Below are 14,858 nucleotides of genomic sequence, written 5' to 3' on the forward strand. Positions count from 1 at the left end.
TAGAAAGGTCTTTCATTTCGTATCATATTCTACCGCAAAATAGTTTTCCCTTTATATATAAAAATAAAACAAACTACTTAAAAACAATTGTAAAACTTATTTAGCAATAACACAAAACCAAATCAAACTCAACTGCAAATCGTGGGTGGGCGGCACCCTTTGCTCGAGGGATGGGGCTGGCGGTGTACTTAGGAAAAATGGTTGCCCACTTAAGATAATCTCATTGGTGGCATGCCAAAAAGTTTGCGGCGCGCCGAGTGAATACACACACACACACACACACGCACACGCACGCACACAATATAAAAATGTCACCACAGCAAACAAAGAAAGCAACAACTACAAAAAAGAAACATAACATGAAAGTAAATAAAAGCAGCAACAGCAACTTCTAAAAAAAGGTATTTTCTTTTAAATCAAATAGATGTACAAAAATTTTTGCTCAACTTTTTTTTTTTTGTTTCTTTTTTTATATTTGGTCTCTGGTCCTTTGGCTGTGGCCACTCGTAAAGGACACAGCAGCAGCATTTTGGCCACTTCATTTCATACCAGAAACATATTGAGCCGCTGCCACTTGAGTGTGCGCCAAGAGATAAGCGCAATTATATGGATTCAAGTGGCGGTCGGACCCAGACCCGGACAGACCCGGACATGGTGGGCTCCTCCTGTCCAGAGCGCACACAACTGTATAAATTAGGTAAAAATTATGTGACGTTGGCCTTCATGGAGACAAATGCGGGACAGCTTGGCCGGGGCTTTAAGTGCACTTTTTCTGAGCGTGTGTGTTACAGCACTTTAAATCTATATATATATATATTTATATATATATCAAATACTCTGCCCTGATATTGAAAAGGTATCCTTGCACGGCTAGCAAATGCTTCTAAACTTTTGCCATGTCACATTTGTCTTCAAGTGCTCGTTATGGGCAATTTTTGGCAACTGCTTTCGAGCTTTTGGCTTTTGTTTTCTGACCGCATGCTGTTTACCTAGTAGTGTGTGTGTGTGTGTGTACAGGGGCGTGGCTTGCTCTCTGCCTTACTTCAAGTGCTCTTTGAGCTACCCAGCGGCATGTCGAGCCTTGTGGCATGCCAAGCAAATTATTGCCAAGAAGTGAAACGTTGACAAGTGCCCATTGAAAACGAGACACTCAAGTCGTCAATATTGTGCGGTGGCAAGTTGTTAGGGCAGAGGATTTGGAATTTTAGAGGGCCAAAAGTTTATGAAAACTAAAGTAGCTCAAGAATGAAACACGTGCCTTCTTTATTAGCTGAAATATTCAAGTGTTTGCACAGAAAGCAAGAGAGAACTATGCATGAAAATATATTGGGAATTTTCTTGTAAATAAGCTTTGTATTAGTTTATCATCAAAAATTGTTTGGTATAGTTTATTTGTATATTTTGAATGTGAAATTTAATTTTTCAAAGAAAAGTTAAGTAAATGTTTTGCAAAGCTAAGCTGGCGTGTGAAATTTAATAACAAGCTAAATAATTCACTTGGTTTTTTGTTTTTAATCTCTTTACTTTTATTTTTCAGTAGACTTTTAGAATATTCAGCTCAAGATTCAAAACCCCTGAGGACAGAATATTTATATTTTTTGGAAAATAATTTTGGCAAGCTTAACAAAACGCGTAAAAAGTACGGCTCGATAGCTTTTTTTGAAACACAAGATCACTTGCACAAAACTCAAGTCCAGGACAAAAATGTATTTACCTTCATGTTTGTTAAGATTTGATTTTTAAGAGTTATTCAAGAAAATGCATTTCAAAACCACTGTAACTGGCTGAACATAGGTGGAAAATTGAATGTTAAATAGAATCAACTACAACTACTATCTGATATTCAAAATATTGTTTATATAAAACATCTTATCTAGAAAGCAATACCTTAGCATCACAAAACCTTAAATTACTTTCATATTAACGCATTAGAATAGTTAAATGTCTTGACTTCCCTTTAGTCAGTTTTCAACAGCATAACGTATTTTTCTCTGTTCGAAATCTCGCACATTCGTTAACTTGCTTCTAAAGTATAATTTACCAGCGCCTTAACACGCCCCACCCCCGCAATCAACGAAAATTATGTCTAGCCGCAAGCCTTTGCTCGAACCAACTAAATCCACTTCGCATTAACTCAAGCGAATTATTGAGTTCGGTTTTTGGCGAGCTTTTGATTTGGCAGGCAGTCTAGGATTTTTTTTTTTTTTTCAAATATTATGCGTGCTGGAAAAATAGAAATTTCAAATTCTGATTCTTATATACTTATATTCGCTTTCGATTCTTTTTCCTCAAGTTGGGGCACACAAATATTATTCGTTTATTTGCAGAGCCTCCTTCATGTCAGCGTCTTTTGCCGCTTGTTTGGCTGTTGTTTTTTGTGTTGTTGTTGTCGTCTACTTGGCACCGTCTATACCACGCCCCCAACCGACCTGCTCCATTCCCGCTATTCGGCTAGTTCGGCTCGTTTTCCTCCATTTGGTTTTCGGATTTTGTTGCGTGCGTTTGCCAGAAGCTCGCTCCTGGACCCCGCTGCCTTTTGTGCGTGGGTGCGTATGAGTGATATTTTTTTCATTTTTTTCTCAGTCTTGTGCGCTTCGTAAATGCTGGCAAACATAAAACATCAAATGTAAATTGAAAGTCGTTCGTGTGTGAAACTGAATGTGTCATCAGTTGAAGCGTTTATCATTTTTTACAGCTTTTGGCTTGGGCTCGCTTTAAGAAGTTTTGTTTTCTCTTTTTTTTTTATATATATTTATTTTTGTTGCTACTCTTATTTGCCTGGCGTGTCAAGTTGCGTTTAAAAATGCGTGTGTGTGGGCGTTGGGCGTGTCTAAGCTGTTTGCTGTGTTGCCGTTTCCTAGTCGAGGCATTGACTGTGCAATGTTTTGTAAAATCTTTTATTTCCGCACACGCCCCCCACCATCCCCCACCACACACACACAAACACACACGTGGCAGGCAGGCAGCATCTTTTGCTGTTTGAGTTTGGAGTTTTCTTGCTTTCATGTCAATATGAATCCAAAGTACTTGAGCGTAAACAACAGCGAATTTCAGAGATTCTCATATGGCTCATTGAAATTGTATACAAAAAGAAAAAAGCAAAAGTAGGCTCTAAGCAGGCGCTCACAAAATGGGGGTATTACTTTAAGCAAAGCAGATACATATATCATGTTGCCAATGCCTTCTGCTGATATCTAGCCAAAGACCTTTTTTCGAAAACACATTTACGAAAGACAAATTTTTAAAAATTACAATTTTCTTTCCACCATTCAAGTCTTTAAGGAAAAGTTTTTTTTTTATAAAAGACTAAGTTCATTTATTTAATATGCTGATGATAGCCTTTTAACTTAGAATCGATACAAAAAGCGGTCTAAATTTATTTATTTATTGTAAAAAAATGGAACATCAATGGGATTTTAATCGATCTATAATTATGCATCGCTGCACATTTTAAATTGTTCTCCAATATCTTTGTCAAAATCTATTTTCTCTGCCACCAAAATATTTTAGCTTATTTGATGCATACTTTCAAATAAAATATTTAAAATATACTTAATATGATTGATATTGTCATTTACTAATTATAATGTTGCCAATGAACTAATTTGCCAATTTATGGTTTCAAAGCATTTAAAACGTAAAGAAATGCAACTAAAACGAAAATATTTTAAATATTTGCAAAACCTCGCAACACTGAAAATCATTTTATGTATATTTAATTTTGGCTTTTGTGTATGTTTTTTTCCGTTTCCTTCCTTTTTGTGATGTGTTTACAAATTATTTACAAATTAATTGAAAATTACACAATTAACGAACGTTTCGCTCTCGCTCCCTCTCTGACTATCTCGCTCTCTTTCTGTTGCTTTGTGCATGCTGCAAATGTCAAACTTAAATACAAACAATTGCAAAAATGCTAAAATGCATTGCAACTGTCAACTGCAGCAGCAACAACAGCAGCAGCAGCAGCAGCAGCTGCAACAGTGCCTGCAAAAACATCTGCCAGCTGTGGTTACCTCCTGCACAGACACAGTGGTAGTTGTTGTAGTTGTTGCTGTTGTTGTTGTTTTTTTAGTTGTTGCTGTTGTTGCTCCTGGCTGGTTGCCGTGGCACTAACTTCATGTCAATCCTTTGTGGCTTTGCCAGTCGTTTAATTTGAATTTTAAATGTTACTTTTACGTTTTTGTTTAGCACCCCCTCGTCCCTAACCTGCAGCATCCCTTAATACGCCCCCTTTGCTGCTCGCACTCATTTTCCACTTATTTACAATTACCACATTTTATTATCCCCACTTGCCCCAACGCCATTTGCCCCCGCCTCACACAGCTGCATTTACATTCTGCCATTTTATTTACACTCCTGTTTATATTTGTCACACTTTTGTCTTTGTTTTCCCCTGTCCACACAGTTCGCCAACCTCCTCCCTTTGCCATTCCGTGCACATTTTTAACTGCATTTTTGTGTATTTGTCAAGGCCCTGAACCTCTAACCACAATATACCCTCTTTACCCTTGCTCTACTCGCTTCCGCATTCCCCCATTTCCCGCCCTGCTAGTAGATTTTGATTGTATTTTTGTTGATTTTGTTGCAATTTTAATTACTTTAATGAAAGTTTTAATTGCAAAATAGCAAAAACGCAGATACAGAGAGTGAAAGAGAGAGGGAGCAAAAGAGAGAGAGAGAAAGAGCAACCCCGTAATGAGTTTCTGTGGTCTAAGAAAGGTTGGCAGCTCCGACAGTTACGACAACGTCAGCGACATCTAAAGCACAGGAAACACCGAAACACGCAACACACACAAACACACACACACACACACAAAATCACTTTGTACTATAATTGTTTCAGAAAGGTATTTTCGGGACAAAGGGACAATTGATTGATAAAGAAATCTATGAAAAGTATTAAGTTGGAAAAGGCGCATAAGGAGGAACAATTGCAGCAGACAAGTTAGAAAAAGTCATAACAAAAAGTTACTTAAGCCAGCAAAAATAGATTTTAACTTTTACAAAATCGTTTGAAGAAATCCTTGAACAGCAGTAAAAACAAATGTTAATTGTTGAATATGTCTATTAAAATAAACATATCAGTTGGGCTAGAGCCTTGCTAGAGCCAATTTCATTCGAAAGTGGAATATAGGTCAATTGTAAAAAAAAAAAACGTTCGTATATTTAATATTACTTTTCTGTGTTTTTTATAATAAACAAAATGAAAGAGCATTTTCTTTGTTCAAATAAACATAAAAAAAGATTTAAAAAAATTTAATTTCTTAATTCATTATATTAATTCATTATAAACTGTTTTCTAATTATCAATTCAAGTTTTCACCTGCTAGAAGTATATTTAAGGCTTACTATGAAAGAATTGTGTCAATAAATATAAAATGAACACAGTAAAAGCTTTAATTTAGTGTTGTGCCAATAAATGTTCAATTAATAGAAATCGAATCCCACTCGTTCTACCTTGTTGCCGATCAATGCACACATGTAATTGCTGTTAGCGTTTGCCGTCTGAGTCATCCCAATGGGGTCTAGAACAACATCAAAAACATTTCAGTTGCGGTTGGGCCCAACGCCCCGAACCCCAGCGCTTGACCCACAAAGTCAAGCAAGCAAATCAGCACAAAAAAGAGAGAAAAGCTAAATACAAAAAAACGTAGAGAAAACGCATGTCATACATGTCGTGCTGTCGTAGTCTCCAAGAGAAATCGTTTAAATAAAATATGCACACAATTGTGAGACCGCAAGGCACTGGGAAATGAAATAAGTGAGCCGTGGCAACCAGGCAAAGAAATAAATACAAGCTCATAGATAGAAAAACCAAAACCTAAAACAGCAACAACAACAACAGCAGCAGCAACTGAAATGTGAGACTGCAAAGTCAATGAACTGCAGCAGATACGAGATACAAAAAATAGAATAAGCAACAACAAATACGACAAAATGTATCTTTGAGCTGCTGCTGCTGCTGCTGCTGCTGCTGAAGTTCTGTGTGTGTGACTTTGATGACGTCGTTTTGAGTGTTGCTTAGCATTCGATGCGCAATGGCTGAGTTGATATTTTGTTATTTATATGCATAAATAAAAAACTATACACATACATATATAGATTTGTATTTGTTATCCTTGTTTGCAGCTTGTCGACTGCGTGCGTTGATTTCTTGTGCACGGTGCGTGTGTGTGTGTTTGTGAAATATGACAGCGGAAATGCACTGCACATGCGATGCGAGCTGCGAAAGAAGTGCAAAGCATTCAAGACACACATTACGCATACGCAGTGTTGAACTGCGTTGAGCGGGCAAAATAAGCTACAACCATTTGAAGCGAAATATGTTTTTAGTTTAAAATGAACGTATATAATTAATAAAAAATATTGTTAATTATAAAGTTTAGAAAAGTTGAGTAATTTAGTAAATTCTAGTTTTATATTTAAGTAGCTTAGAAAAGTAGCTCAACTTAAAAATCCAAAATATAAAATTCATTATCCAAAAAATTCGAAATTTAAAATTTAAAAGCTTAGAAAAGTTGTTCCCTTTCGGAAACTCTACATAGCTAACTTTTCTAAACTATTTAAATTTCAAAATATTTTTTAAATCTACATCTATATTTTTATTTAAATTCATTGTTAAATTGTAATAGTTACAGTATTTCGACGCTCTGATTTATCAGCTTTCAACTCTGTTCAACGCTGCGTATGCGTCATTTGTGACTTGAATGCTTTGCACTTTTTTGCTGTCAGAAATTACTGTGCAACTACTCTAAACTATTTATTGTTATAACTAGAATTTCCTCATTGAACTACATTTCGAAGCTATTTAATTTAAAGTTTGCCAAATTAACAACTTTTTGAAGCGCTTCAATTTTAAAATATTCTTTTCAATATTAACAGTTTTAAAGTTTATATATAAACTTCAGTTTAAACTAATCTTATAATATTGTTATAACTATTTATTTTCCAGAATCTACATAGATACTCAGTAGGAATTTAACTTTTTTTATTCACATAAAAAACATCTAAGACCACTGAAAATTTCAAATTCTTTCGCTTTATACGAGAAGCAATCTTCTTTTTATTTTTTTTGAATTCTCAAGAGATTCGTAATTGTATTCCTTGAACTTGGTAATTTTTAACTTTCCACTTTCAACGAACTGGTTTTAAACTCTTATTTAAGGCTTTTGTTGCAATCTTTTGTACGTAGTTTTTTTCGGCACTCAACTGAACTCATGTTGGGAGGCTCGTTAAATGCATGCGCCGTCGACTTTGGCCATAAAGCGTCTTAATGCGCCTCCACACATTTCGGCTGGCATGGCAAAGAGGGTTGGGCGAGGCGAATGAAAAGAAAACTACGAAAAAATTATTATATGTTGCGAAGGCAAACAGAACGAAAAGCAAATACACTTATTGAAACTATTTATATATGTTAATACATTTACCAAAAAAAAGAGTAATTTTTTAGCTTTTTATATGCAGATGATTTTGTTATTATTATTATTTATAATTATATTTCATTTTCAATGTGCGTGTGGATTACAGCATTTAATTATTCCACGTTAATGGTTTGAAAGTAAAATTCAGAATTTGTTTTATTTCAAGCCTGTTCTTAATGGCAAATAATTTAGTAGACAGACCTTTCATATTTAAGATAATATATTCCTTTAATCAATTAATAAAAAATAAATATAATATATATTATAAATGAAGTTACAAACATCATTAAACAGTCGCAATACCCCTTTAGTAAGATACTAAAGAAATATACGCAAAATTGCATTTTTGGCAACAAGCTTTTAATTGCACTTTGTATGTGCTCATTACCTTAAATTGAGAGCGAGACAGACAGCTTTAACGGACGTCTCTTTCGAGCATTGGCAGCCATTTTAATGCAAAACTTGGCAGCACTTTTTTACAAACCAAGTGACGGAAGAAAAAAAATAACAAAAACAGGAAGAAGTCAGCATTTAAATGCATAAAAAAGTCAATGCAAGGAAAGGACAACAAGTAAAGAATTAACAGCAAGAGAGAAAGAGATAAAGGGTGAAAGATAGAGAGCGGGCAGTGAAAAAGTTCACACGTACGTGTGTGTGTGTGTGCGCGTGTGTGTGTGTGTCACGTTTTGTTGTAATTGTGCGCTAAAGTAACAAAGCGAATGGAAAATTGGAAATGGGAATGAGAAGAAATGAAAATGATATTGCCAAAAGCGTTCCGAAAAACTTTTAACGACAAAAACAAGCCACATACACACACACATATGTGTGTGTGAATTTTATTTAAATGTATAAAGTCTGGCAGAAATAATTAAACTGTGCATTGAAGTTTGTGTTTTTTTCTTTAATGTACTTTGGCGGAACGAAAAGACAATTAGGAAATGGTTCTTAAAGAAGGCAGCAAAACGGCGCGGGACACGCCCTTTCAGATATGCGTAATTTCAATTAAATGCCAGCATACGGAATACCCCTACCATCTAGCTGACATTTGCAGCTTTTGTTAGTTCAGTAATTTTATATTTTTTTTTTTTTTCGTTTTTCGTTTTTGTTACTTTTTGTACACCTTTGTTGGCCGTTGGCTGTTAATACTATTATTTTTTCATTTGCAGCAACAGACGCGGATTAGCGTTGAAATGGAATCGAATTGAGGTGGTATAATGTATGTCTGTGTGTGTGTGTATGTGTATGGGTGTGTGTGTGTGTGTGTGTGTGTGTGTGTGTGTGTAAGTGGGTGTGCTGTGGAAGGTTGGGTGGGGGTTGACGAGTGTGTGGATTGCATGTGTGCATTTGCCTTTGGAGTGATTTTTAATTAAAGTGCTGCGTTAATTGCATTAATCTCAGTGTTTGCATGGGCGTTAGCTGCAGAGGAGCATATAGGGAAAGAGAGAGAGAGCGAAAGGAGGAGAGAGAGAAAGAGATAGAGCAGAGGAGAATCGCTCAAGTCCTGCAAATCTCAGTATATACAATCATTGTATAAGCGCTTTTACTGGGCACAAAAATGGAAAAAGATAAATCAATTTGACGATTGTTTTTTCGTGAACCTATCGAAATATGCGAAACAAATGGAAAGTTGATGCCCTTTGTAGTTACCCATAAAGCTGTCTTAATTAAAAACAATTTATTTAAAAAACTACACCATTTGTTTTAGGCACTGCGTTATATTAATTTGAGCAAAAAGAAAAGCTTTAGTTAATTAATTAAACAGACAATCGTCTTATATTAAAAGCCAAATATTAAATTACAGTTTTAAGACGAGAATGAGGCAATGTTATGATGAAGGTGTGCGTTAAGACGGGATTGCAGAATATTCCACCCGGATGTGTAGAAAAATCGCCAAAAACCTTACGAAGATCTTTGAGAGAGTTTATTTAATAGGTGTCACGGCAAAAAACGGGGTATACCCGCTAGTTGTGTATATCTCAACTCTGAACTATATTTATGTATTATTAAGCATATGCAAAGAATTATATTTCTTATAATAAAATGAAGCTAAAACTGTTCTCTTCATTTCTTTTATTACGTTTGACTTACCCTTTTCAAAATATATATGATTTTTTATGACTCAACTCATTTGGAATGAACTTCTTTATAATTGCAGCTGGTTTCGCAGACTTAAAATAAAAGGCAGCCAGACGATATTGGCCAGCAAAGTGGCTCAAATACAATTGACATTTATTGGCCAATATATATTTAAGGCGTCCGCCCAAAGGAAGTGCCTGCTACGCCAGACAGCAACGCAAAGCGAGACACATATAGAAAGAGAAAGAGAGAGAGAGAGGGAAACTAAAAAATATATATATAATAAAAACTAGGTTTATAGTATATCTTGATGTTGTCAATGCTGCACAAGAACTGGCTGCATTCTGCGCGCATGCAAATGCTAGGCAGGACGACGAACAGGACAAGCAACAGCACAATGTCATCCTGTGGACAACGTGGGCGTGCCCAGACAGCAGCAGGCATTGGCTGTCTATGCTGGATGGCATTGCTATTGCTGCTGTTGTTCGTGCCGGGTAAGTAAATGCTATCAACAAAAAAAAGACAAAGAAAAGCCCAAAAATCTAAAAAAAAAAAAAAAACAAATCGAAGCTAATTTTGTAGAAGATTTGCGCAAAGACCCGCAAAAACTTTTTGACGAAATATTTACAAAAGTTGCCAGGCCCGGAGCCAACAAAAACAAATAAACGACACAAAACTGACAGCAGACCCGACAGAGCCCGGCGATAATTAATTTTTAAGCTGCACAAAATGAAGCGCGGACAAGTGACACGCAAAAGATACAGCGGACGCAATCAGTCAGGGGCAGCTGAGGGTGATAAAATCAATCGTTCGTTAAATAAACAAATCTTATTTTTCCGCAAACATTATTTCTCATCAGTAGCAAGTGGAGACAAAAACAACAGCAACAACAGCAACAATAAATGAATAGAGTGATGACAACAAAATTTTTTATAAATGCGCGCATTTATCTGCATAAAACGAAGAGAGACACGAGGGGAATGGGGGGATAGAGAGAGAGAGAGAGAGAGAGAGAGAGAGAGAGAGAGAGAGAGAGAGAGAGAGAGAGAGAGAGAGAGAGCCGCGGGCATGCAGTGAAATAATTAACGAGGGTTGCCACAGAGCACAATATCAAGATGATTTTGGGAGCAAAAAAGATTTTTTAGCATAAAGAAATTATATTTGTATTATTAATACAATATATTTAATATAATATTACTAATAATAATATATATCAAATATTTTAAATATATAAAGTACAATTAATATATTGAACAAGACCATATTTGAGTGGACGTCTGAAAATCTTTTAACTTTAAACATACTCTAATCAAATTTCAATACATATATATTTAATATATATTTAATTACAATTATTTGTTTTTTCTTAAAAATAAAATAATATTAAATACATTTTATAAAATTATAAATTAAACTGGAAAACTGAAAGAATTCTTGTATAATATTTTATTTATTTTTTTCTGCTAATAATTTTTATCATAAAGCAAAATAAAATTAAAATGTTCACAAATTAGTTTCATTTATAAATAAATCTTGATAGCTAGTCAGATTTATTTTATAATTTTAATTTTTAATTTATAATTTTAATTTTTTCCTAATTTAAAAATTATATATTATTAATAAAGGAATATGTATATTAATTATAAAATAAAATCTACAAATTAGCATAAATGTCTGCAGCCTTGAAAAATACCAAGCTGATTGCCTTTCTGGCAAATTTCATGTGTGAAAATTGAATTACCAAGATGAGACGTAATTATTTTAATTGCAGTTCTACAGTTTTCTTTCGGCCATAAACAGTTACCTAAATTAGTTTGCTTTGCCAGAGCTTTCTTCTCTTAATACCCACCGAATCTCAACCTTTTACAATTGCGCCCATATCACAGAAAAACATAGACAGATGTGTTTCAGTTGCATTCACATGTTAATTTAGTTAACTTTTATTTAAGCAGAAATTTGTTTATAACAGTGAAAAGCCAAAAACAAAGGAAAAGTGTTCAAAGAACTTTGTAATAGAAATCTTGTAATAAGAATTTAAATACAATTTTCCAGGCCTGCAGTTGATATCGTGTCTAACACACTTAGACACAATTAACCGCCCAATATTCAGCAATTGTCTTCGGTTAACCCTCGCTCCATAAACAATAAGAGCAAAGTAGCAGTTCATTGCGTTTGCTTAGAGCACTCGAGAAGCCCCAAAATGATGATGTTGCAAAAGGAACTATGAGATACTTAATATCCAACCACTGACTGCCATTTGCTATTTTATTTTGTTGTTGCTGCTGTTGTAGGTTTTTTGTGCGGCGCTATGAAAATGCCGAAAGGCACGCGGCAAGAAAAAGGCAGACAACAGCACAAGTGTAAACAAGCAGAAAAACAACAATAGCAACAATAACAACAACGAACTGTACAAAACCAACAACAGCAATTGCTGCCTCGAAAATGTTTCATAATTTTTTGCGTGATAAAGTCGCATTTGCTGGGATTAAATAAGATTTTCTTGCAATTACCCAACGAGTGCACAAACTTTTAGTACTCAGTGCTGTTTTCAAATGGCGCTGGGAAGGAGGGTCGAAAAAAGTTTCTTATTGATTTCAACTTGGGCATGCGAAACAGAATCCACAGCTCAATCGATAGTTTGTAATTTATGTCCAACACAAAGAACGAGCTAAGAATTGTTTGGCCCTTTTGCGTATTTAACTGCCCAACATGCAACACGTTGTGAGTTGTGCAGCAGTGTAAATGCAGCAGACAACAAGCACAAAACAGCTAGAATACCTAGAACAGAGCAATAAATGAGCCGAATATCAAATACCCTATTGTAGTGACATGTGTATTTTATGTTAATATCATTTGGATAGACCAATTATAAATACCCCTGTACAAATTTAGCACATGGTTGTAAAAATAGTGAAGAATGAAGATTAGGAAATTTTGCAATATAAGAACAAGAAGGGAATGAGCAAGAACTTAAACTGCGATCATTAAGTTGTTAATTTTTTTAGGAGAACAAACTTTACATAGATTATATTATTTAATTATCAAAAAAGTGGTTGTAAGAAATTATTACTAATTATACTACCTAAAAATCACCAATTTTATCAAAACTCATCTTCACTCACTGATTAATTCTCTGCTCTAAAGCGATTTGTCTTTTACAAAACTGGCGACGAAACGCAAATACCCTTGACGAAGGCGAGCAAACAACAATGCACCAAATTGGCTTCAGCTTTTGGTATTGCCTGGGACTCTGCTCATCGCTGGCCTATAAAGAACTCAGATCATACATACGCACTGTTGTGAAGTGCTTTGTTTAGCAAGCACCTAAGTCTGTGCCTGGTGGCCCAAGCTGCACTCCAGCCGAATGTCTTTCCTCCCCCCTCCTGCCGACCACAGTCACAAGCACAGCTCCACTTTGCATATCACACGAACTTGCACTTTGCAGCTGCCATATATTTTTTTTCCTTTCGTATCCTTAGGTGGTTTTCTAATGGGGTTGCGGGGGTGCTTGTGTTTTGTCTAGCAGACATTTACCGTTTACTGTTTTGACATTCCAACTTGGTGCAGCTGATGGGCATGCTGCCCGCCCACTTACCCTCCCCCTCCAACCCAACTTGCCAACTGACAGCCTCTTTTGTCATCGTCTTCAGCTATTGTGGGCGTGCCCTGTCAGAGCCTGTCTAGTTACCCATTCAATGGCTGCATTCCAAGAGGTAGCACTATATATATCTATAGACTACCAGGGTTAAACTGCATTGCAAAAGGATTTGCTTTGGTAACAGCTATGACAAATTGTGAGTAAGTAATGCATGTATGTATGTAGGAAAATATATCTTTATATGCTTGTGTAAATATTTTTAGAGCCATATCAACTCTATATTGAGCATAAATTGGCAATATGTATTTTGGTAATTTTATTAATAGCTAATAGGAAGAGATAGAGACTAATTGAGATGAAGAGATTTGAGAGAGAGAGAGAGAGAGAGAGAGAGGGAAAGATAGAAAGAGGAATTAGGAATAAAAATACAATAAATACATTTAATGTTTCCATACATACATTCTAGATTAGAGTCCATAGCCGAGTTGTAATAACCACGTCCCTCTGTCCGACTGTCCGTTTCTATATAAACTAGTCTCACAGCTTTAAACTCAAAACTGTCAAAACTGGCTGGATCCAACTATATCTGACTTTATATCATATAGAAAATATATGGGAAAATATGGCAAATATTCTCAGCATTTACGAGCTTGACCATTCGTTTTTTAATAAATTCCTTTTATAAAGGTTAAGCCTATATCTATAAGTCTCTCATAAAACACAACAAGCTCCATTTCTGATCCGGCGACTCTTTGCTTCGTTTTGCATAATGCCCACAACAATTCCGAGCTGTTTATCTTACAATCAATTTGTAATATTGGAGCATTTAAATATTTGTTATTTCTGTTTCGTTTGTTTAATTTTACTTTTTATAATCCCATAATGTACGTGTATCACTTTTAAGAGGCCTAGCGATGTCAGTTGGGTGCTGAGCTGCACTTAAAACGATATTTTAATAGTTGCAAAGAAAAAAAAAAAAAAAAAAAATGTAAAAAAATGTTGGAAAATTTGCATTTAATTTGCACAATTGAAAAAACTTGAGCTGCATTAAAATACAAAATGTTTTTTAATTTTGTTTCTCTTGTTGTTCTTGTATTTATTTTTTGGGGTGTTACGTAATCCACCGGCTGTGTGAGCTTATGAAATATAATGAAATAGCAACACGCAACACACACAGCGACAGCTAAAAAACTGGCTTAAAATCTCATATATCAGACCCACGCTTTCTCTGGGTGTATGTGTGTGTGTGTGCGCATATTTTTTTTTGTTTTATTTTTTGTGGCAACAACAACAGCAACGAATAATTGCAACAGCAACAAGATGGTCAATGTACCAGCAGTTGTTGCTTTGGCTGTGTGTGTTGTTGTTATTTTTTTATTTTGGTTATGAAATATGAGTCAAGTTTTCAATGCATGCCGGATGCATTCATTACCGTTGACGACTGAGTGCGGTGCGTGTGTGCGAGAGAGAGAGAGAGAGGGAGAGAGAGACCGAGAGAGTAAGAGATGGCAAGACGAAACGACGAACTCCATGCATACACATGCTCGCCATTATGCAACTGCGAGTGTGTTTCTGTGTGTTTGTGTGCCTGTGCTACGCAGTTTTGGGTATATCTTTTCGCTTTTTTTTTACATTTATAACAAATGCACTACACACCCTTACACACGCACACACACACAGCAACTTTATGATCTCATGCATATGTATGCGTTTGTAAAAGCCACCACACACCCAAAAATAAAAATAAAAAAACATTACAACTC

At 35.4% G+C, this 14,858-nt stretch overlaps 2 protein-coding genes across 3 annotated transcripts in view; one reads left to right on the forward strand and one right to left on the reverse strand.

Annotated features, from left to right (window-relative positions):
• The window catches only part of beat-Ib (beaten path Ib), a 189,186-nt gene that overhangs the window by 141,431 nt on the left and 32,897 nt on the right, over positions 1-14,858 (reverse strand). The gene's annotated exons all lie outside the window — the stretch shown is intronic.
• beat-Ic (beaten path Ic) overlaps positions 1-14,858 on the forward strand; it is a 59,166-nt gene that overhangs the window by 11,145 nt on the left and 33,163 nt on the right. Inside the window, exon 2 of the mRNA XM_002057502.4 lies at positions 9,577-9,991. Within this exon, the coding sequence (XP_002057538.2) occupies positions 9,808-9,991 (184 nt within the window). The 5' untranslated portion in view covers positions 9,577-9,807. The remainder of the gene's footprint in view (positions 1-9,576; positions 9,992-14,858) is intronic.

This window comes from Drosophila virilis, chromosome 4 (assembly GCF_030788295.1).
Source record: "Drosophila virilis strain 15010-1051.87 chromosome 4, Dvir_AGI_RSII-ME, whole genome shotgun sequence".
Classification (NCBI taxonomy): Eukaryota; Metazoa; Arthropoda; class Insecta; order Diptera; family Drosophilidae; genus Drosophila; species Drosophila virilis.